Genomic DNA, 24,194 nt, shown 5'->3' with positions numbered 1-24,194 from the left:
TCCCTCTTTCCTCATGTGTACGTGATCAGAGTGGAGAGACAAACATGGTGCAGGTGGTGAGGGCCCCTTGGCCCTTTCTTTAGATGCTTCGGAAGAGCAGGTGGTTGTGCCAGATTTACTAAGTGATCTGGTAATGAAGAGGGAATAGTGAACTGCGGGCCCAAAGGAGCAACGCGAGGATAAAGGATTACACTGAGAAGCTGTAGGCAGGGCCTTCTGAATCATGAGGCTCTTCTGGCACTAACTGGGATGGCAGCAGGCACCCCATCGTGGCACCAGGAGGAAAGACTATCGGCCAGGTGAGCATTAAAGGACGTGGTGAGCTCACCTTCCCTACTCCAGTTTGCTCAACAGTGGTGGATCACATGAGCTGATAGACTGGCACCATTTGGAAATCCAATTAGGCCTTTAATGGAAAATGGCTGACAAGAGGTGGAAGAAGGAATATTTGTTTTCCTCCAAGACTACAGAGAAGATAAAGGGTAGCAAAAGTCAGTTTTATGTGATGAAATATCAGTGACAAAACTACTGAGGATGCAAATATCAACTTTACATAATTCGTATGTAAAGTCAAAAATAGGGACTACAGATATATAAAGACTACAATATTGTCATAAAATCGGTAAGTTCATCGAATTTTAACTACTATACATTATATTAACTTTAAAATGTTCATTAACTTTAAAAAGATTACCTTTAAATGACATCAAAAATACATAAAATAAAAATACATATTTTAAAATAATCAGAAAAATAAACATAAAAAAATAAAATTATTTAAACAATAACATACTAATTATTACTTTCTATTAAAACAATAAAAAGTCTACACCGACAATATAAAAATGAAAATATTAGTTCAAATATAATTTTAAAAAGTTACATTCCTTTTTTAAAATAAATTAAATATATATTTAAACAATTAAAAACAAAATCGTGTTTAAAAAAATAATAATTACTACTCCCACTGCTGCCTAACCAACAGCTGGGTAAGTATTGGTCTTTGGAGGGGTGAGATTTCCTATTTGCATGCCAACGTAAGTAATGGCATGGGAAGTGTTGGACATTTGAGGGGTCAGAACTACTATTCCCACTCTTGCTTAAGCAACAGTAGGAAAAATGTTGAACCTTGGAAAACTCAGATTAACTTCTCCCAATGCTAAAACAATCATGATAATCAATAAAATACTATAACATTCCAAGAATAAAATATATCTGAATAATTGTATAATTAAAAGTTTAAATAATTAACACAGAATTATATTAAAATGATATCAATAAAAAATTGATTTGATACACTTCCCATCATATTGCTCTAAAATTCCAACAATCACAAAAAAATAAATGGCAAAAATACATTTAGAAAAATACCACTATAAAATTATAAAATGATATAAAAATCATAAATATCCAAATAAAAACAATTACATAAAAGTACATATTTAAAAAAAATCAAAACATAAAATTATATTCAATTAAAAATTAAGTATTCAAAATAACATTCTATTTTATTGCACTCCAAATCCAGCATCTTGACATAAAATGAAATAATAAAAACCTTTCTAATTTATTTAAAAACTATAAAAAAACAAAACTGCACTAAATAATACATACTTAACATTAAAACAATAGTTGTATTTGTGTTTATGTCTTTAGTTAACCAACTATGTTTAAAAAAAAGACTTAAAAAAGTATATTCTTATCTTCAATATTCTGTTCCTTTTTGATATCACAATGGGGCTTCTTATGACTTTGGTGGATGGAAAAGTCAGTCCGCCAAAGTCCCGACGGGTAGGTTGCCGCCAGTGTGGCAGTCTCCCCAATGGGCCCATTACAAGTTTCTCGCTGGGTCAGCGGGCGGAAACAGTTTTCACCCACTGGCCCAGCGGGAAATGGCCTACAGCACTGTCTCCAGCTCATAACAGAGCTGGCGGCAATGCTGTAGTGTGTAGGGTGCGCCGGCATCTGTGGCAATGGTCTGCAACGCCAAGCCAAGCAAAGCCAAGTCAAGTGCATGGGTGGTGCAGCGCCCCCCCCCCCCCTCGGGCACCATGTACCCCATTTCTGCCAGCCTTTTCATGAAACCGCTGCCGGAGAAGGAAGGGGTCGTAATCCAAGCAGCGCTGCCCTGGCGGATTGGGACTGTCATCACCGCAGGACCATCATGCATTCAAAATGTGGTGGTCTCACCGCGGCGGTGGCAATATGGCGCTGGTCCGACCCGCGACTGCGACCCTGTCGGTCATTAGACCGCCAGGGTCGTAAGGAAGACCTATATCTCTAATATTATTTTTGCGTAAATCAGTATTTTTCTAACAATATCCTGGTGGAATGCTAAATTGGACTCAGTCGTACCAGAATGACTCACCGCTCTCTTAATAGTCTAGTCATGTATGAGAAATAATCCAGGTGGATTGATGTTTAGTCAGGTAGGGTAATGCTGGTCGAAGCCTATCTTGGTGTGAATGGAAGAACTCAAGATGATATACCCTTTCTGTGGTGTGCATGATTTTCCATCCCAGTTGGCAATTTCTTTAATTTGTGTTGATTATTAACATTACATAATGCGTTTCTGGTCTTGTTTTTAAATCGTATTTCGACTGGCTGCATTAGTACTATGTGTACTGTGAAGCTAGTCTGAGATTGCAATGGGTGCTCTTTTGAATAAGTCTGAGGTTCCTACTCATAGGGAAGAGGCTTCACCCCCAGTTGATTCATCAGCCCATGAGCCGCTCCATGACAAAGGTATGCACGGGTGCATGTGGTTTCAATAATGGAAAGGGATTAGTACTGATGTTAAAGAAAAACGACAATTTCCTGTGAATGGTACCTTTGACGTGAAAAAGATCTAGAATTTGAGGCACGTCATTTTTTTTTAATTTTTTTTTTTTTAGATAAAGTTACAGTCCATACATGCACAGTTGGAAGCCTTGAATGAGTGGGACTATGTGGCAAATGTAAAGCACATAAGAAAATGCTTAAGAACAAATTGGTAAAGCTGTCAAAACACTGGCTGTGTGAAAGATTGCATTTAAGGAAGAATGCATGGCGTCTGAAAGTGCTAGAAACTGTGGCTGCTTTCCCTGCAATTACAGACGAATCAGACAACAGGAAAACAAAAAAGACAAATAGTAAAATCAAAGATAAGAATAATAATGAGAGAGAAAACAAGGAGAGTGATTCTGAACGAGAGGTTGAGTTTATAGACTTTTTTTTTTATTATTACTTAAAAGGAGACTACCTCAGTACTACAAGGCTCATGCGAACATGCAGGTGGAAGAGACAGGAGCTGGAGAGCTGAGTGTAAGAGACTGGATGATGAAGAAAGATGGTCTTCACAAAGTGAGACAAACGTGGTGGAGATTAATACTTCCAGACTTTCAAGAAATAATGGCAGAAAACTGAATTTACAGTGAAGACATGAACTGAGAGTAAATGTGATTGCCATTGAAAAGTTGCCCAATAACAGCACTGAAGTTAATAATTGTATTAACAATGTAACTAGTGTAGGGAGTGAATCTAAAAACCTTTGTGTGTGAGAAACAGATATAGTTTAGTAAAACTGGAAAGGGAATTAGAAACATCAGTGAATGGTGTGGTGATTTACTAAAGAAAATACTAACACCACTAATATTAACAATGAACATAACTGGTCTAATTCTGATCTTAATTTTTTTTTAGAAATAATTTGTTTTAAGGGATATTTGAAATGTGATTGTGAAAAGAAGAAGTTGATGACCAGAAAAATAGAAGAAACTGAACTTGATGACCTCAAAGTCAGCATTTATGATGAAACGAAGGCCTTGGAGAAGACAAAATTAAAAAAGCCAAGAATGACAGCTAAACTGTTGTGTAGAATTGTTTGGTGATTATTCAGGGAAGTGTGAACACATGTTTAATTATTAAAAAGTAATTCAAGGGTTAAATATGCTTTAGTTGGCAAAACCAGGCTTCAGATAACATGACTATCCCAATGTTAGCCGGTATTTAAGGAAAATGACTTTTAAAAAGTTATACTTTGTCTTCCTGAACCTTCAGAAGGCTAATTAAAATAAGCCTGCTAGCAGCTGGTATGTCAGTGTTCCCCTTAAAGGTGTAAACACTACTTTCTCACAACAGAACAATGGCTTAGACATTTTGGCAGGAAGACATGGGTGTAAGGTATGTGACTTATCAGCCCAGGAAGGGCAATTGGGGCAGGGTTCAGCAACGTAATTAACTTTAACGGAAGCAGGATGATGCATGCTCATCAATAGTTAAATGTGAAGCTAAACCTCGGGCAAAAATCCTTTTTGTCGCCTAGGCTCCCTGTAGTCAGTGTGGCACCATCCCAGTGTGGCACTATCCCAGTAAGATAGGACGCTTCTCCCAGAACCATTTTGTTGTAGCTGAGAAGGAGGGGGGCTACTAATTTCCCTAAACACAACCCCGGCTAGTGCACAATCCATCTCCAAGGACATAAAAGCTGTGCCATGTTGAATGTTATTTGTAATAGTGCAGTGTGGGATGGTTTCCAATAAGGCAAATTGATGTGCTGGTAACATGGGAATATCTGCCTCTTGTAACTTTTTCCTGATTAGTTTAGGAGTGTCGAGGAGTAACTCTCACCTGATGACTAGTGAAACCTAAAAAAAAGGCACCTCAATCACAGCTCATCAGAACACATCTGGAATGGAGAAATAACAGAAGAGGACAGGGTCTGCTGTCTATGACCTGTCAGGCTGAACCTGTTGTCACTTGCACCCAGGACCAAGAAGTGGGCTTCAAGGACCGGTTGGCTGTCCTGCTGTGTGGCTGCCTGGACACAACAAGTTGTGAAAGGCCTTTTTCCTGAAGTGCCCACATGAAATAATTGAAGGGAAAATTAGTGAAAGGTCTGCAGTTCAGTCTCCCCTGAGGGTCCAAATATGGAAAGAGGAAGGGCGAAGAAAGATACTAACAAGATGTGATCCATTGGCTAGCTGGAGACGGCTACCCTTTGTGTTATCCTCAGGAAGGGTCCGTAAACATTGAACAACAACTCAACAGTTACCACCCTCATGTGGTGCATTGAGCATTTGCTCATGGAGTATAGGAGGCCCGCAGGCAAAATTGGATGATCCGGCAGTAATACAATTTTTAGGCTCTTGTGACATTATAATGATACATGAATCCTGAGCCCAAGCATCCATAACCCTTATTGGATATAAAGAATTTACTAGGATGGGAGAAAAAAAACAGTAGGGCAGGAAAGGTAAAGGAGGGCCTAGTGACTTACATTAGCACCAATATTCTGGCTAAGACATCAGAATTCAATGTGGAAGAACTACTGTTCCTGCTGGTTCGACTAGATGGTTGGGGTAAAAAACACTCATGAACCATTGATACTAATTCACATATACATTAACCCAAAAAAGAAATCTGCCAAAGCTAATAATTTGATAAAACATCTGCTTTATATAAAAAGTATAATATAGCCAGCATATTGGTTAATTGCGGGTGACTTCACAAACAACTGCAGCGGTGCCAAGTGAAACTATTTTTATCGAGCATTAAGAAAGCCAAAATTGGAGAGAAATTAATAAGGACGTGCGAGACTGCTGGCTTTTTCACCCGAAATGGATGGAATCCGACTGATATTCCCCCTGCATGGACAAGATCTTCTGGAAAGGTGGTATCGTATCTAGATTACACGCTAGTTAATTCCTCACTATCAGCAAGTGAGTGATTTTAGAATTCTGCACCGGGCGGAAAGTGATCCTAACCCACAGATAATTAAGATACAGTCTACAGTGCGTAAGCCGGAGAAAGTGGTATGCCTTAAGGGGGAGATTGGCACCGAAACTCTTCAGGTACTGAAATGGCCAGCCAATTCTATCAAAAGTCAAGCAGAAGAGGCACTGCTGAGACTGGAGTCCATGGACACGGGAACCACAAATTAGATAATCGGTCAGGGGGGCCTTCGCCAAGGATCTTACAAGCCAATGCCCCTCAGAAAAAAACAAAAAAGGGAGTCCAACTGGGATATCGTAATGGTGTGCATTTCCCACATGTAGTCTGCATAAGGAAAGCGGCTGTATGTCAGCTGCTGAGGCAACTGCGAAAATCTCCTGTGGATGGAACATTATTAAGCACACACCGGGAGCAAAGGAAGCTCGTAAAAAAGGAAATATGGTCCTTTAAAAATCTCCAGCAGGAAACATTATGGGCCAAACTCCACTATGCATCAGGATTACCAGAACAAAACACTTTTGGAAATTGATTATCACTATTGAAAAAGGCCCAAAATAAGCCCATAATGCTAATATAATTGAGGAAGCCTGGAAAGCCTGGGTTAGTCACCTGAAATCACATTTTAGGGAAAGCCACAACAGAAGAGTTGTGCCAGTTCAATGGGAGAAGGACACCCAGGAATCTGATTATTTGAACACCTTGGTGATTACAGCGTCAGAGATAACCAAGATCATTGGGAGATCACGAACTGACTATGCACCTGGCCCCAATGGACTACCACAAACACTGATAATTAGTCCCAAAAAAAAAGATAGGTGGATTTCTTGGCTGCAAAGTTAAATTCTGTTTTGCCAACTGAAATCATCCCAGCTAGTTGGAAGGGCTCAATAATCCACCCTATATATAAGGGGGGAATGGCTGCCTCTCCAAGCAATTACAGATTAATTGCCCTCCTAGAAGTTGACCTTACATACTTTTCTGTATGCCTGCTGCAGCACTTAAAGAGTCATGGGCAGCAGATAATGGCAGACTCTCAATAAATCAAACGGGTTTTATAAAAAACCATGGTACAATAACGTACCTCATGGCACTGGGTCTGACCATCAATAGATCAAAGGCAACAGGGACCCCATTATATTTGTGCTTCGTCAACTTTAAAGCAGCCTTCGACTGTGTACCTCGTAGCAATCTGTGGGCAAAATTACAGCAATGGGGGCTGCCCTCAACCATTTTAAATGCTATTAGGTTACTGGTACTATGACACATGGGTGAAGGTTAAACTTGGGAATGGTTCATATTTATCCAGGGCTGTCAGAACAACAGTTGGTTTAAAACAAGGCTACATTTTAGTACCAATTCTCTTTAATCTTTATATCGCAGACCTCTCTACGACGCTAAACAGCCTGTCTGACCACCCACCCACCCTTGGGTGTTATCAATTACCCAACCTGCTATACGCGGATTATCTGCTGTTGCTTAGCAATTCCAGAATAGGTATGCAAAAATTTATGAATAGTCTAGGAGGGTACACAAAAACAAAAGAGCTGGAAATAAACCAGAATAAAACAAAAATGATTGTCCTCAATCGTAGACCCTCTAATCAACGTAAGTGGCAATTAAACGGAAAGATAATAGAGGAAGTAGCCACCTATAGGTATTTAGGGGTCAGGATAGACTCAAGAGGGAACTATGTGCGTCACATGGAAGGGATAAAGAACAAAGCACAAGTACTTATTCATGCCTTTGGAATCCTAGCTAAGACCATCGGCGGGCATACCGTTAAAACACTAACAGCAGTAATGAGAGCAAAATTATTGCCAACGCTCGCTTATGGAACTGAAGTAATGAGGGGGATGAAGGAAGCACTGCTGGATAAACTTTTGGTAAAATAATATAAGCAGGTATTCCAGTTACCTAGATCGGCATCACCGGCACAGATTAGACTGGAATCCTCCCTAGTAAAGTAGTCATTAGCTAAACCTGTGGCGGTTATTAAACGCCGTCATAAATTGCGGCATGTCCCAGAAGGGACGTTAGCCAACTTAGTATGGCAGGAAATTAAACTTGAAAGGGGCAATAGTAATTATAAAGAGTATTTGGAAAGAAGCTTAAAGCAGTTGGATCAGGTTGATTTATGGGACCAGACACAGGGAGTCATTCTGACTTTGGCAGGCGGCGGAGGCCGCCCGCCAAAGTCCCACCGTCAGAATACCGCTGCGCGGTCAAAAGACCGCTGCGGTAATTCTGAGTTTCGCGCTGGGCTGGCGGGCGACCGCCAGAAGGCCGCCCGCCAGCCCAGCGGGAAACCCCCTTCCATGAGGATGCCGGCTCCGAATGGAGCCGGCGGAGTGGAAGGGGTGCGACCGGTGCAGTTGCACCCGTCGCGATTTTCAGTGTCTGCTTGGCAGACACTGAAAATCTTGGTGGGGCCCCCAGGGGCCCCACGACACCCGTTACCGCCAGCCAGGTTCTGGCGGTCAAAACCGCCGGAGCCAGGCTGGCGGTAAGGGGGTGGGAATCCCCATGGCGGCGCTGCCTGCAGCGCCGCCATGGAGGATTCCCTAGGGTGGCGGGAAACCGGCGGGACACCGCTGGTTTCCCGTTTCTGACCGCGGCGGTATGCCCAAGGATACACCGCCAGCCTGTTGGCGGTGCATCCGCGGTCCCCGGCCCTGGCGGTTTTTACCGCCAGGGTCGGAATGACCCCCACAGTCTTGTTCACAATTTAAGAAAGTTGTGAATAAATGAAGTAAATTGCATAGCTGGCTAGAAGACAGGGAGGAACTGGCCAAAAGGTCTCATGGTTGGTTAGTTCTTAAATCATATAAAACATATAAAGAATCACCATTGATGGCTGCACCCTATTCTTTTAAAATTAAACAAAGCTTTTTAAGGCTAAGGCTAGGTGAGATGTCAAAGCTAGACCTCATGCCTAAATGGAAGAATGAGTCACAAAGAGCCAATCAGGAATGCCTCTTATGCCACTTTGCGGTGGAAAGACTAGGGCACGTGGTCTGCAACTGCCCATCTTTGGCTATTCAAAGAAGAAAAATGTTGAAGAAAGAATTCAATAACCTAAGAATTAGAAGATGGAGAAAAGCCCTAATCGAAGCATTTAATCCTAGAAACGAAATACTGAATATTAGGCTGGTCCAATTTTTGGAAATCTTTACTTCTCTCACTTCTCCTTTGAGAACTTAGGGATTACTGCAACTGGGTAACTAATAGAGCATAGTGCCCCCTCGAGAACTTGGGTCAGGATGCTTATACCATGGATTAGGATGTGCATATTGCTGTCAAGTTTTGATTATTTAAAAAACACAAAAAGGTATGGGGTTCACTTATAATGAGGAGCTATACCCAGGGGAGGTTTTCCTGGAGCTCTTTAACCTCACTGGGTGTATGAATGGTGAGTAAGTGCTGTGAAGTGGTGATGGGTGATGGGGTGGGGGGTGGGGGTTCCTTTACGGACTAGGTGGTCTCACACACTATATAGTGTCATGCTTCATCATTTGACCACCTAGCCCCACCCAGGTAGGACAATGCCACCTGGGCGGACTCAACCTCACCGTTAAAAGAACGGGAGGGAGTGCGTAAATTGTTTATTTTCTGGAAATTGTGGATCCAGCTAAGCTAGGGAAAAATATAAAAACACCTAGGCAGTTACCAGTGTGCAATCTACACTTTTAATAACGGTGTCTGCTGGTGTGTTAAAAGCAAGGATGGGACACCTCTGTGAGAACTAGGACTCACTGAGTCACCTATCTAAAAATGGCCGACATGTTTCTGCCCTCTACAATGAGCCAAGGAAGGTCTGGGGGAATTCTTCAGGGCCTAGGATCCCTTAAAGTCATGCATAGCAGAGACAGACATCCAACACTCAGTAATAGAGTGGGTGAAATAAAGTGAGAATTAATGCGGCCCACCTGAAGCGATGAACTTCCTAGCATAGGCCTAAGGGAACAGAAACTTAATTAACGTTTTGTGACACACAGCACAGCACAGCAAAACACACACAGGGGTGACACAGCAAGCCAAATTCATGCAATGTATAGGAGTGTAACATGTATCAACAATGAACATAACATTTTAACCCACGTCTAAAGGCTACTTGCCCCAAGACTCCAGGAGGGGGGAGTGTCCCTTATAGTCACACACTATGTGTTATGAAAGTTTTGATTATTTACCATCTAATCAATACTCAGTCATCTGGCTGTAGGACCGTAACGGAATTTTCTTGGCCAACTCCAACTGAATTAAGCTAGCAACTCTTAAATATCAAATGCCTTTTTAATACTCTTTTACTAGGAATCTACGGTTGCCGCCCAAAAAAAGCCTAAAAACTTGATCTAAGATCTGGTTCCTCCCATAATCAATGCAGACGTGAATAATGTTGGATAAGTTACCTCATATTTTATCACGATTTCACTACCCTTTACATGCATGGGAACAGCTTTATGGGAGAATAATTGGTATGAAAGATGTATGGGGGTAATTATGTAAGTGTGTTTTATCACAATTTTAGACATGTTTTATATTTGTAAACGGCCTTATGAGGGGTTAATTTGTTTTTCGCACTGATTATGTCCTTCGTTATTTATTGCACTTATGTCTTATGCTATTTTATGGAGATGGAATGTTTTATGGTTCTTATTAACTAAAAAAAATAATAATAAATGCAAAAAAATGCAAATGAAGTGCCCACATGACCAGTAGCAACTGTGCCTGGCCAGCACCCTGCTTGTGGTCACTCCTGGAGTGCGTCTTGGCCTTTAGGTGCTGGCCCCAACATCCTGGGAGCCTTAGAAATGGCCAAAAGGAGTGTCAGGAACTTGACAGCCACGCGAGCCGCTCCCGGTCTAACTGTTTTGGGATATCCACAGTGAACCCTAGCAATACCATTTCTGGATCGAAGGCGAGGATGATTAATCATCGTGCACAGTCGTAAATATATCAATCCAGTAGAAACGGGGCAAGACAATGCCATGTGCATAAAACCAACATTCAATTCTCCACATATTTTGCACGCCATATTAGTATTCAGAATGAATCTAGACAGCAGCATTTTGCATATAAACTGTTAAACTGGTAAGAATCAAATGCATCGTGACCTCTGTTATGGTGTGTTACAAAGTCAAAATAGCTAACCAATGCTGCATAAAGTAATGCAGAAATGCTGCAATGTTTATCTCTTTTTCACCATATAGCAGAGGCAACTGTACTGTCCCAAGTGGATACCCCATTGCTGCATATCTCTGGTGCCCGTACCCTACATTTACCTGTACACTTTCTTCTGTACTGGGTTTACTGCCATGTATAGTGTTACTGTTAGAAAGACTATTACATTCAATAAATTCATGTATTCCCTTACCTCCTAAGAAATTAAGCTGTGTTCCTTGCGCAGCACGGGAGTTTCCCTTAAATGCACCACATAGAAACTGTGTGTAGACTAATATTATATTGCAGATATGGTACTGCTTAACACATGCCTCCAAAATGCTTGACACTGAACGGACAACCCAATGTGTATTTTAACTATGAGAATGCAATGCCAGAAAACCTATTAGAGTTTTAGTACGGTTGTTAGATTGTGTTATTTTTAACTTGGAAACATTTCACAAGCAGGGAAGGAACAGAACCAAATATTTATTTTAGACCATAACTTTATAAGCATGAATATTTACAACAAGCACTGGTAAAACCAACAGGTTTGGCTGTAGATCAAACATATTATCATGACTACAAGGTAAACCAAATTAACATAAGAGAGTGGTTAGTGAATAGCACTCCGCATTGTTAACAAGCTTAACATCCAAATATTGAGTACTTTCTAAACAGAAAAATACAAAACTCAGCATTTAATAAGCTCTTTAGTAAGGAAAAGAAATATGGTTTCAAGTTTACTGTAAATGTTTCAGCTTATACTCATAACATACAAACACGGACGCACAGCCAGAAAAAGTAAAACCGAACACACCTATTAGCAGCATGCAAATGAAAAAAAGGAAAAAAAATGATAAAATCCAAATACATCTATGTTAACAATCACAATTACAACAGAAAAATCATACAAAAAAATCATCAGATTCATAAAACATTAAGAACTTTCTTGAATCGATTATATGAATAAAATCAGCCTAGCAGACAAGTAATGCTAATCAACCCTCTGTTCTTTTCTCAAGATAAGTCAGGCAAACCATAAATACAAGTTGACAGAGCAAACTACAGGGAGTGCAGAATTATTAGGCAAGTTGTATTTTTGAGGATTAATTTTATTATTGAACAACAACCATGTTCTCAATGAACCCAAAAAACTCATTAATATCAAAGCTGAATATTTTTGGAAGTAGTTTTTAGTTTTAGCTATGTTAGGGGGATATCTGTGTGTGCAGGTGACTATTACTGTGCATAATTATTAGGCAACTTAACAAAAAACAAATATATACCCATTTCAATTATTTATTATTACCAGTGAAACCAATATAACATCTCAACATTCACAAATATACATTTCTGACATTCAAAAACAAAACAAAAACAAATCAGTGACCAATATAGCCACCTTTCTTTGCAAGGACACTCAAAAGCCTGCCATCCATGGATTCTGTCAGTGTTTTGATCTGTTCACCATCAACATTGCGTGCAGCAGCAACCACAGCCTCCCAGACACTGTTCAGAGAGGTGTACTGTTTTCCCTCCTTGTAAATCTCACATTTGATGATGGACCACAGGTTCTCAATGGGGTTCAGATCAGGTGAACAAGGAGGCCATGTCATTAGATTTCCTTCTTTTATACCCTTTCTTGCCAGCCACGCTGTGGAGTACTTGGACGCGTGTGATGGAGCACTGTCCTGCATGAAAATCATGTTTTTCTTGAAGGATGCAGACTTCTTCCTGTACCACTGCTTGAAGAAGGTGTCTACCAGGAACTGGCAGTAGGACTGGGAGTTGAGCTTGACTCCATCCTCAACCCGAAAAGGCCCCACAAGCTCATCTTTGATGATACCAGCCCAAACCAGTACTCCACCTCCACCTTGCTGGCGTCTGAGTCGGACTGGAGCTCTCTACCCTTTACCAATCCAGCCACGGACCCATCCATCTGGCCCATCAAGACTCACTCTCATTTCATCAGTCCATAAAACCTTAGAAAATCAGTCTTGAGATATTTCTTGGCCCAGTCTTGACGTTTCAGCTTGTGTGTCTTGTTCAGTGGTGGTCGTCTTTCAGCCTTTCTTACCTTGGCCATGTCTCTGAGTATTGCACACCTTGTGCTTTTGGGCACTCCAGTGATGTTGCAGCTCTGAAATATGGCCAAACTGGTGGCAAGTGGAATCGTGGCAGCTGCACGCTTGACTTTTCTCAGTTCATGGGCAGTTATTTTGCGCCTTGGTTTTTCCACACGCTTCTTGCGACCCTGTTGACTATTTTGAATGAAACGCTTGATTGTTCGATGATCACGCTTCAGAAGCTTTGTAATTTTAAGAGTGCTGCATCCCTCTGCAAGATATCTCACTATTTTTTACTTTTCTGAGCCAGTCAAGTCCTTCTTTTGACCCATTTTGCCAAAGGAAAGGAAGTTGCCTAATAATTATGCACACCTGATATAGGGTGTTGATGTCATTAGACCACACCCCTTCTCATTACAGAGATGCACATCACCTAATATGCTTAATTGGTAGTAGGCTTTCGAGCCTATACAGCTTGGAGTAAGACAACATGCATAAAGAGGATGATGTGGTCAAAATACTCATTTGCCTAATAATTCTGCACTCCCTGTATATTAATGCCATCTGCTCTATAGCACAATGACATAAGACCTTATTCCAAAATTATTAAACAAGGTGAAACCCAATTCCGGCTTGGGCTGGCAGTTTATCCTCCCCCCCTAAAGTGCGTGTGCAATCTTGGGACAGGTGTGCCAGCCATTTAGAAAGGTACACTCTAGTTGGAAGCGTTTCTATCCTGAACTTCTTATATCATGTACGTTTCTGTTCCGGGTTGTAACAGATCTAGATGTGCGGTTTGACTCATTGCATAGAGCTCGAAATAGTTACCAGTTAGCGGGTTTATACAGTTACTAGAAGCAATAAATGTCGAGTGCCAGTATAGTTCTTTGACAGCTGCAGAGCTCTAAACACTTATTCGACTGGGTTCCCACCAGATATAGCCCAGGCCTAACTTGGTAAGTGCTTTACTAACATGTCCCTCTCCACCCCCAGCTATGTCACTTTGTACGCTCTATAGCTAGTACTTCGACAGCGGACTGCAGCCAAGTAAATATGCATCAAAGAGCATGTGACTCTGGTTTAACAAAAGGAACATGTAACCTTCTACAAAATGCTATTGTCATGATAGTCACCCCACCCAAGCAATGAAAAACTATGAAAATTAAGTGTCTGAGGGGAGCTACTATCTCTCTTGCAGTTCTTAGAGCGCCTTTTGATTAACTGATGACTTTTTCTTCAAAACAGCTAATGCTGTCAGTGGCCAGGCCCAAAAATGTGTAGAATGATCACCAGGCCTACGACAGCAGTGAAATTCAATAAGACGAGTTGTAATTAATATAGGCAGACTGACTGACAAAGTATGCAGCAGTGCTAAAATTAATGGATACAAAGGCATCAGCACCGCCAGAAAAATAACTGGGGTAATACGTTTGACTTTCAGATTCAATCTGGATAACCTTCATTGCTGGGGAGGACGAGTGACAGATGCTTACAAACGTATATTAAAATGTATCCATTCCTTTTCAGTTGAAACCCAGTTTGGCTTACGTCAACATTTTGTGCAAGGCCACCTGACCTTCCGTGGAAATACTTATTTTCCACCTCAAACTATAAACAGACATTCCACTCCTTTGTTTTGCCTGTCCATAAGGTTAAACGCATTAGTTTTTTTTGTTTTTAAAGACAGCCGGCTCCTGATAAATGCTACGAAACTGATTTTTTACGCGATGGCACAAAGTAGTAAACAGACATCCCTAGACAGTCTTTCATACTTTGCTATGCTAATCTTTTCTATAGGTGAGACCTAATCCCAAAATCCCAAAGCAACCAACAAGTAAAGCCGACATATGGCGCTAACAGACATCGCAAACAAACGAGAGGAAATAAACATGAGAACTGAAATAAAGTGAGCAGAACAGATGACAGTGTTTGCGGCAGAATGGGACTTCCGAAGCCTGGGCTCATCCCTCCCACCTCCTTGCAGCATTCCCTGAGTTACGGTAGCAATTGCCTGTGCACGTTAATTACAAACAAGAGCATTCGCTCCCCTCTTCTGACACGCGCGGGCGTAGAAACAGCCAATCCAAGCCTCTGCTCGACAGAAACAAATCCTTCATTCCTTTGCATCTATTCGTTGGCAAGGAAAGAGACCCAACATTCAGCCCAAGTGGCTATCGAGAAACCTCACTCACATACTGGGTAATACCCGGAAACACAAGAAAATGCCATAGCATCTGAGGGCTTTGCTACAACGTCCTGCAGAACCATGACTTGCTGGCAGCATTACGCTTACAGTGTACTTGTGCCTTGAATCTCAAGTGCTTTGTATTGGAGGCTGACTGCTGCGCAGTGGAACATTGATGTAAACACGTGTCCAGTTGGGACGACAAACCTGGGCCGGGAGAGCTTAGGTGACGCTGCAGGTTGGCATGCTCTAACCTAGACGAACAGCGTGGGGCCATCTACCGAGAAGACAGCTCCAGGAGGGTAGTGCTGCTGAGAATTCTGCACTCATACTGCACAGTGCTACAGCGGCATTCTTGACAAGCGTGGAAGAAGCAGACTCTGGGGCGTGGAACACCACCCCTTAAGATATCAGCATGGCACAGTCTGAAAAGACACCTACGTTAAAGTTTGGTGCCGGTGCACTGGCCCCAGCCAAAGGACTATAGAAGTACAGACCCAGAAACCGAGGGCATGGCGACAGAACAGTCCTTATTAGATCAGAACATGGGAGTATTTCTCCCAGAGATGGGAAATGTCTCTAAGGGTTGGGAGGGGAGCGGTCAGGCTGCTGTTTCAGCCAGCACCTAAGCACAACTGAAGGGTCCTACATTTCACAACCCACTATTAGAGTCTAAATGCCCCCAAAGACCTCTAGGTGCCATCATCTGAGCACCAGCCTCCATATTTGTAGCATGTCCCACTTATCCAGCTTTCAACACTAATGTAGCATCTACCCTCTACACCCCAGTTACTGAAGCTTGGGCCAACAGCATGTTTACAAGCAAAACCCCTATATCTACCATCTCCAACTAATTAAAAAGGTGCCTCATAACCCTCAGCCCTTGCAGAATATGCCCCACCATCCTCAAATATTGCAGCTTGCGCCTAGCTTCCATAACTACTACGTCGGCACGCAGTTGATCCCAGCATTTCCAACACGATCAGTTATTGTAGCATGTGTCTTGCAACATCCCTAACAACATATGTTCCCCAGGACCGCTACCTAAAGCAGCATGAACCTCCCTAACTTCTGCAACTTGTGCCAAGCAGAATTCCACTTTGTTGTAGCATATCTCCCGACATGCCAAAAAATAAGCAGCTTGAGTCGCCCAGCAGACATTACTTTTGCAAAAGGAGCCTCGAACCACCCTTAACTAATGAACACGTGCCTCACACCATCTCAAATTACTACGTGGATCCTCAACACCCCAACTATTACAAGTATCTGTATCCAGCGTCCCAAACTACTGCAGCAACTTCCCCTTGCAACAAGTATTTAATCATGTGCCTTCAACAACTCTTAGCTTTTACAGTTTGTTTCTCGAACATTCTTACCTATGGCAGTGTGTGCTAAACAGTCCTACCTGTTGCAGCATGTACGTGCCACTAGAATCTCTAACTGAAGCAGCTTGTACCTTCAGCATCCCAACCTTTTGTAGATCACGCACAAGCATGCACAACCATATCAGCATGAACATTTCAGCATCATTCACCATTTTATACTGTGCCCAAATAGCACTATATTAAAGCTTGCGCTCCTGGCATTCCCAAACACGGAAACATGGCTGCAAGTGCAACCAGGTAACTGTTGCTACTGCATCACCTTTCCTCAGCGTTCCCAATAACTGCAACACCTGCCCCAGTTGCCTTCCCCTATGGCTGCACTGCCTGCTCCTAGCAATAATGCAGCACGTTCCAACACACCAAACTATTGCAACAAGTGGCTCCCTAAGAGTGCACCTTCAGCATCTCAGTTTCAATATGGAACCACAACATCCCTAACTACTGAAGTATCCCCGTCTACTTCCACATGTGCTTAGAGATCCGACAACTATCAAAGCATGAACTTCCATTAACCCTATCAATTGCAGCAATTATCTCAATAACCAGCACATTTTCAGGATGTGCCTTCCAGGATCACCAACAAATTATTTCAGCATTCACGTACAACATCTGAAACCTTTCTAACATGCGTCAGACGGACTTAGAACTATTGTAGCATGTACTCACAGCATCCCTAACTACTTCAACATATATCCTGCTGTATCACTAACTAAAGCACTACGCCCATATAACACCCCTAATCACAGCAACATGTGGGCCTACAACAACCCACTTACTGCAACTTGTCCTCCAGCATCCCCAGCTCTTGCCTCAACATCACTGACTATTGCATCCCCAAAAAGCCCTCAGCATCCTTAAATATCCTAGCGTGCCATGCCAGCATAATTAACTACTGCAGTACGAACGGCCGATTACTTCAGAACATCCCACAGTCTGCAGTAACAGCAGATATCCAGTATCTTGTGAAAATGTGTACTATTTCATAAAATACCAATGGAATTCCCAACTTTAGAAGCACGTCCATAATCAACATTATGCTCACTGGTATAAGTATACATCTACACTTAACTTCCGTAATCCAAGTGCGTTTGCCTTTTAGTTTTCCTAATTTTAACAGGCGCACTTTAAAGCATCCATAATCCAGTACGCCCCCACCCTTTCTACTCCCTGTACCATCTGGGACCCTCTCTTGATTCCCTTTAATTATCCTAATCACAGCCTGTGCATCTCTTGGGGGTGGTGCCCGATGCTTCCAGTACGGGCGGGTACAATATAGGGACTGTGCAAGATGTCAGCTCAATTCGTGCAGAACAGGTGCTCGGAGTGGCAACCCTATGGGGCAGGGACGATTAGTGTTTGCAGTGTGCTTACAATGCAGAACAGGAGAGTAGTCAATGTGTACGGAAGGTGTTCCGTGTGCCCGTCCGGTGGCTGCCGGGTGTACTCATCGTGGGTTCTCGGTGTGCACATGGTGTGTAGTTTACAAGTGGCCGATGCGTGTTTGTGTGTCTGCAGTGGCCTCAGTGTGCTGCGGCGCTGTTCGTTTCTCTGTAAAGGGTTTAGGGCACTGATCGTTGTGCTAGTGCGTGGGTGCGAGTGGGTTCGGCGAGCCTCCCCAAACCCTAGTGCCGTACCTGAGCTCGCCCGGTGTCCGGTCACCACGGCTTCTCCGGTAACTGGGTGCAGCCAGGTAGTGCTCTTCGCCTCCTCGCTGGGGAAAGAAAGGAGACAGGTTACACCTGCGCCCCGAGCCCTGTCCCTGGTCCCGCTCCCCTCTCATAGAGCCCTGCTCACTTGATGAAGAAGACCCGGCCGTGCTTGGTGACGCCGTAGCTCCATGTCCGAGGCAAGGAGCAGACCCAGTCCAGGTTCAGATCCGCCGCCATGTCTACGAGCGCTGCTGGGGAGCCGCGGCGGCTGGGGAGAGCCGAATTCGGCAGACAGGCTCGCGCGCGCACACGGGCAGAGGAGCGCGCCCGCGCGCTGTCCACAAACACCTTGGGAAGAACGCATGCACGCGCGCGGGACTTCCGGCTTCTCTTTTTCCCGTAGGCTCGTACAGCGGCTCCGCCTTCTCCAGATGGACAGTCAGCAGGCGTGGTGTCCGTCTTCTCTGTCCATGCTTCGCTCCCTCCTTATTCGGACAGGTGCGCGCACCAGTCTGTCGGCGCACAGTAGGTGTGAGACCGTGCCCGAGCAAAGACACCCTCAGAAGAAGACAGTCAGGAAGAGTCCCAACAGTAGGACCGCGGTCAACCACAGGAAACCCTAGACTGTGCCCAAGCGCAGAAGGGTGCGGTCGCAGGCAGGCTGTGGGTAGCTCGATCTTCTAGGAAGCAAGCACAAGTTCAGGCTCTGCATACAGGCATTATTTCGTCAGGACATCCCAGTCTCAACCAGGGGCAATATCCCAGTTAGGCAACGCTTAGTAATAATGATCACAGAAGGGCTCTTCTCAACAACCGTGAATGCCCTATCAGGTACATACAGCCACTGCCCCAGCGGACATCCTTTCACTAAAATCAGTGTCTCCAAACTCCAGTAAACCAGCTCTTGCTAACCCCCAGTTTCATACATGCCAAAAGACCCGATTTAGGCGTGAGTCCCCCGGTTTTAAAGCGAAAAATGGCGTTATTTTAGCAGTATCCCTCCTAAAATTACCCGTGCTTCAATGTACTTTAATGAGGAAAATAAAGTACAGTCCCCCGATTTGTTTTTCGGAGTCTCCATCTTCGTAGGGTCGAAATGTTGGTATGTGTGCAGTTTGCCCAGTAGTATCAAATTCTAACTCTACACTGTTGTGAACATTCTTTACACTGTCCATTTAAAGTCTTGGTGCCTCTCTGTTGCTGCCTACTGTTAACATATTCTTAGATTTCCACTTGTATTTACTGTGGGGAGAAATGCTATTTAATGTCAAGGTTTCATTACAATTACTTCGACTGCATAAGTATACTGGGGATTGCATACATTGATACTGTTTATAATAACAAGGCGGAATAAGCTTTGACAATGCCAACAGTTCCCACCTTTATTGTACTGTATTGTAATTGCATTCTACAGCACTTACTACACCTGTCATGGCGTTCAATTGCTTTAAACTAGGCGCCATTCTGCTTTGGAAGCCAAGGTAAGTGTTTCATTCAGTGATTCTTGGTTATGGTTGTGCATTAAAATTATTCTTGTACTGTTCTCAAGGAATCAATTCCAGGTATTTACTCCAGTTGGCATGCTATACATTAAATTCGAGTTACATGTGATTATTAGTAGGAGTATATGAGTGCCTGCAGACTTTTGGTGGTATTATTAGATGAGCTTGAAGATGTTAGGTATTGTTAGGTTGTAGGAGTATGACTTTCAAAGGAGAGGTTTTGATCTTTGTATTGAGGTGTGAACAATTTGCAGAAATCCAATAATAGATACTAGGTTAAGCAACATTTGACTTAGAGTAGACTGTACTCCGAGAGAAGAGACATGCAGCAGATGGAAAGAAAGGCAAGGCGCATTTGAAAGAACAAGCATTGGCAAAGCCAAAAGATTGTGCTTTTATAAAGCAAGAGATAAGCTATTGGTTTGCCAATGCTTGTTTCTAAAACACTGTTTAAAAAGAAAGTAGCAAAAACATTCAAAACTAACACTATGTACCACCTTACGAATCATTTTGTGAATAATCTTCCTGTTGTTCACTTGAGATAAGTTTCCAGCTCGTAATGTCTCATAGCTGCAGCGTGATGCTAACATAAAGTCTGTTAGCGTGTCATACCTTAAGTAAACTTATAAGAGAGATACAAATAGGCCGATGGAACTTTTGTCTGCGCTTCAAGTTTTTCCCACCATATATCCTGTACCAATACCAATCAATAACATGTAACAATCAACAACATCAATAATCAATAGGAGTCAGTAATCTTCACACACCATGACTTCTCAGCCACGAATAACCGCACCTTTATGTAAAAGTTAGAATGTTTATTTCCCTATATTAACAATGCTAATGTCACATAACTAGTCTCAATATCAAATAACAAACACACAGAAACAATACTGGCTGTCCAAAGCTGCGAAAGAATCGCAATCTAAACAAAGCTTGAGCTACCACACATTCTAAGGTTACAGTACAAATTAATAGCAAGAATAACTGCGCAAACGATATAAAATACATTTAGATTCAGCAAAGAAAAGACATCAGCTGCTATTACTAGTAGCGATCTTCATCTGTGAGAACCCTAACACCAGATTAGCATCGCATGTTTGGGCTTCATGGAAAACAATTGAGTCACACAAATTTGGAAAACATCTAACTATGGCTCTGTCAAGATAGTGGTTTGTACTTAGAAACAAAAGCAAATAGACATAGCAGTCAGTATTGTCAGTGTATATCTGTCCTCAATATGGTTCATCAAGCTGTAACAGTCTTCGTCAACAGGACCTTAGTTCGGTCAGTAAGACATCAGGATTCAGCATCAAAGTTCAGACTAAGCAAAGTCTCTAAGCAGTAAAGTTAAGCATGTCTCTTCTCAAGACAGTCTAGCAAATAATAGCCTTATGGCAAGATAGAAAATGAGCAAATCGTCTCCTCTTCTCAGTGCAGTCTGGCTAAGTTAGATTTCCTAAAACTACTTCCCACATCCTAATAGGTCAGAGAAGCACATGTTCACACTTAGTCCAATGAAACTAAAACATCAACTCTACATTTCTACTAGTACATGGTTTACATGTCGATGATTGGCTCCTTTTCTTCTGTTCTCATCATTCGACTTGTCAGGTATCAATATTGTTGCAGCTTATACTCCAGTCAGTGTATTCATTGTCTTCTCCTAGGAAAGTCAGTCTTACACACACTACATTAAACATTGTTGCACCAGCAAGTACAGCATCTTCTAACAAGCAGTTTCTCATGAGAAAGACTTCCAGCTTCGAGCATTAGATCAGCACAGTGGAAAATCACAATTTAATTCTCTAAGCATTCATTTTATTAAACGCCTAAGAAATGCCTCTTGACATGAGGCGTGCAACTAGGCCAAAAACTCGCTAATTTAAGGTCTACAATTAATAAAGTTAATACATAATTCTTAACCCTTAATATGACATATTACTACATTAATCAAACAAAAGCTTAACATTTCATATTAATAAGCCATTGTAGGAGGCTGGCCTGGCTTATTATAGTGGGTACCTGATGGTACTTACACCTTGTGCCAGGTCCAGTTAGCCCTTATTAGTAGATTAGTAGTGTTCTAGCAGCTTGGGCTGATAGAGGTAGCTATAGCAGAGCAGCTTAGGCTGAACTAGGAGGCATGCAAAGCTCCTACTATACCACTTATATCATATAGCACTATATGATAAGAAACACAATACTCAGAGTTACTAAAAATAAAGTTACTTTATTTTAGTGACAATGTGCCAAAAATATCTCAGATGATATACTCCCTTAGGAGGTAAGTAAAATACACAAAATATACACACAAACCAAAATCAGGTAAGTAAACAGTTAGAAAAGTAGTGCAAACACTGTAGAATACAATAGGATGCAATAGGCCAAGGAGCAACACAAACCATATACTAAGAAAATGGAATGCGAACCACTTAGGGACCCTAGGCCTTCTGTAGTGTGTAGAAGGTCACTGGGAGTGTAAGAAAACACTAAGGGTGTCCAAGATACCCCAACCCAAGACCCTGAAAAGTAGGAGTAAAGTTACCCTACTTCCCCAGAAACACATTAAAGTTGTGATAGAAGATTCTGCAAAGACCACAACAGACTACAAAGCACTGAAGACGGATTCCTGGACCTGAGGACCTGTAAAGGAAGGGGACCAAGTCCAAGAGTCACAAAAGTGTCCAGGGGGGCAGGAGCCCACTAAACCCAAGATGAAGGTGCAAAATGGCTGCCTCCGGGGGGAAGTAGCTGAAGATTCTGCAACAATGGAAGATGCCAGGAACTTCTCCTTTGCACAGAAGATGTCCCACGGCGTGCTGGTTGATGCAGAGTTGTTTCTATTTAGAAAGACCGCAAACAAGCCTTGCTAGCTGCAAAGGTCACAGTTGAAGAAAAAGGGCGATGCCCGGGCCCAGGAAGGACCAGGAGGTCGCCACTTGGAAGAGGAGACAGAGGGGGCGCCCGGCAACACAGAGAGCCCACGCAGAAACAGGCAGCACCCGCAGAAGTACTTGAACATGGGTTCAAGAAAACTGAGCACGGCAGTCGTCTCAACACTACAAAGGAGGGTCCCACGAAGACGGTGGTCAACTCACCAAGTTGAGCAATGCAGGACGGAGTGCTGGGGATTGGGCTGTGCTGTGCATGAAGGATTCCTTGCAGAAGTGCACAGAAGCCCTAGCAGCTGCAGTTCACGCAGGACACAGGATTACTGTCTGGCATGGGGAGGCAAGGACTTACCTCCACCAAATTTGGACAGATGGACCACTGGACTGTCGGGGTCACTTGGATCCAGCTCCTGTGTTCCAGGGACCACGCTCGTCACGATGAGAGGGGACCAGAGGACCAGTGAAGCAGAAGTTTGGTGACTGCGATAGCAGGGGGAAGATTCCATCGACCCACAGGAGATTTCTTCTTGGCTTCCAGTGCAGGGCGAAGGCAGACAGCCCCCAGAGCATGCATCACCAGGAAACAGTCGAGAAAGCCGGCAGGATTAGGCGCTACAATGTCGCTGGTAGTCTTCTTGCTACTTTGTTGCAGTTTTGCAGGTGTCCTGGAGCAGTCAGCGGTCGATCCTTGGCAGAAGTCGAAGAGGGAGATGCAGAGGAACTCTGGTGAGCTCTTGCATTCGTTATCTGAAAAGAAGCCCACAGAGGAGGATTGGCCACCTAGTCAGGTAAGCACCTATCAGAGGGGTCTCTGACGTCACCTGCTGGCACTGGCCACTCAGAGGCCTCCATTGTGCCCTCACACCTCTGCATTCAGGATGGCAGAGGTCTGGGACACACTGTAGGGGCTCTGGGCACCACCCCTGGGGTGGTGATGGACAGGGATGGGTCACTCCCCTTTCCTTTGTCCAGTTTCACACCAGAGCAGGGGCTGGGGGATCCCTGAACTGGTGTAGACTGGTTTCTGCAAGGAGGGCACCATCTGTGCCCTTCAAAGCATTCCCAGAGGCCAGGAGAAGCTACTCCTCTCAGTCCCGGAACACCTATTTCCAAAGGGAGTGGGTGTAACACCCTCTCTCAGAGGAAATCCTTTGTTCTGCCTTCCTGGGACTGGGCTGCCCAGACCCCAGGAGGGCAAAAGCCTGTCTGTGGGTTGGCAGCAGCGGTAGCTGCAGTGAAAACCCCAGAGAGCTGGTTTGCCAGTACCCGTGGTCCATGCTGGAGCCCCGGGGATGCATGGGATTAGCACCCCAATACCATATTTGGCATGGGGGGACAATTCCATGATCTTAGACATGTTACATGGCCATATTCGGAGTTACCATTGTGAAGCTACATATTGGTCTTGACCTATACGTAGTGCACGTGTGTAATGGTGTCCCCGCACTCACAAAATCCGGGGACATTGCACTGAACTATGTGGGGGCACCTTGGCTAGTGCCAGGGTGCCCTCACACTTAGTAACTTTGCACCTAACCTTCACTAAGTGAGGGTTAGACATATAGGTGACTTATAAGTTACTTAAGTGCAATGTAAAATGGCTGTGAAATAACGCGGACGTTATTTCACTCAGGCTGCAGT

At 43.2% G+C, this 24,194-nt stretch overlaps 1 protein-coding gene across 15 annotated transcripts in view; it reads right to left on the bottom strand.

The window, feature by feature from the left end:
• PLEKHA5 (pleckstrin homology domain containing A5) overlaps positions 1–18,744 on the bottom strand; it is a 991,819-nt gene extending 973,075 nt beyond the window's left edge. For 14 of the 15 annotated variants that reach the window (XM_069228488.1, XM_069228489.1, XM_069228491.1 and 11 more), the window contains exons 1-2: positions 18,303–18,518; positions 18,143–18,219 (exon numbers count right to left, since the gene is read on the bottom strand). In XM_069228488.1, coding sequence (XP_069084589.1) covers positions 18,143–18,219; positions 18,303–18,394 — 169 coding nt within the window. In that variant the 5' untranslated portion in view covers positions 18,395–18,518. Of the gene's footprint in view, positions 1–18,142; positions 18,220–18,302 lie in introns of all 15 variants that reach the window. The other variant, XM_069228492.1, reaches the window with a different exon arrangement.
• Positions 18,745–24,194: the final 5,450 nt, after the last annotated feature.

Source organism: Pleurodeles waltl, chromosome 4_1 (genome assembly GCF_031143425.1).
Source record: "Pleurodeles waltl isolate 20211129_DDA chromosome 4_1, aPleWal1.hap1.20221129, whole genome shotgun sequence".
Lineage (NCBI taxonomy): Eukaryota > Metazoa > Chordata > Amphibia > Caudata > Salamandridae > Pleurodeles > Pleurodeles waltl.
The sequence above is the reverse complement of the archived record's forward strand: the minus strand, read 5'-3'. Positions and strand labels throughout refer to the sequence as shown.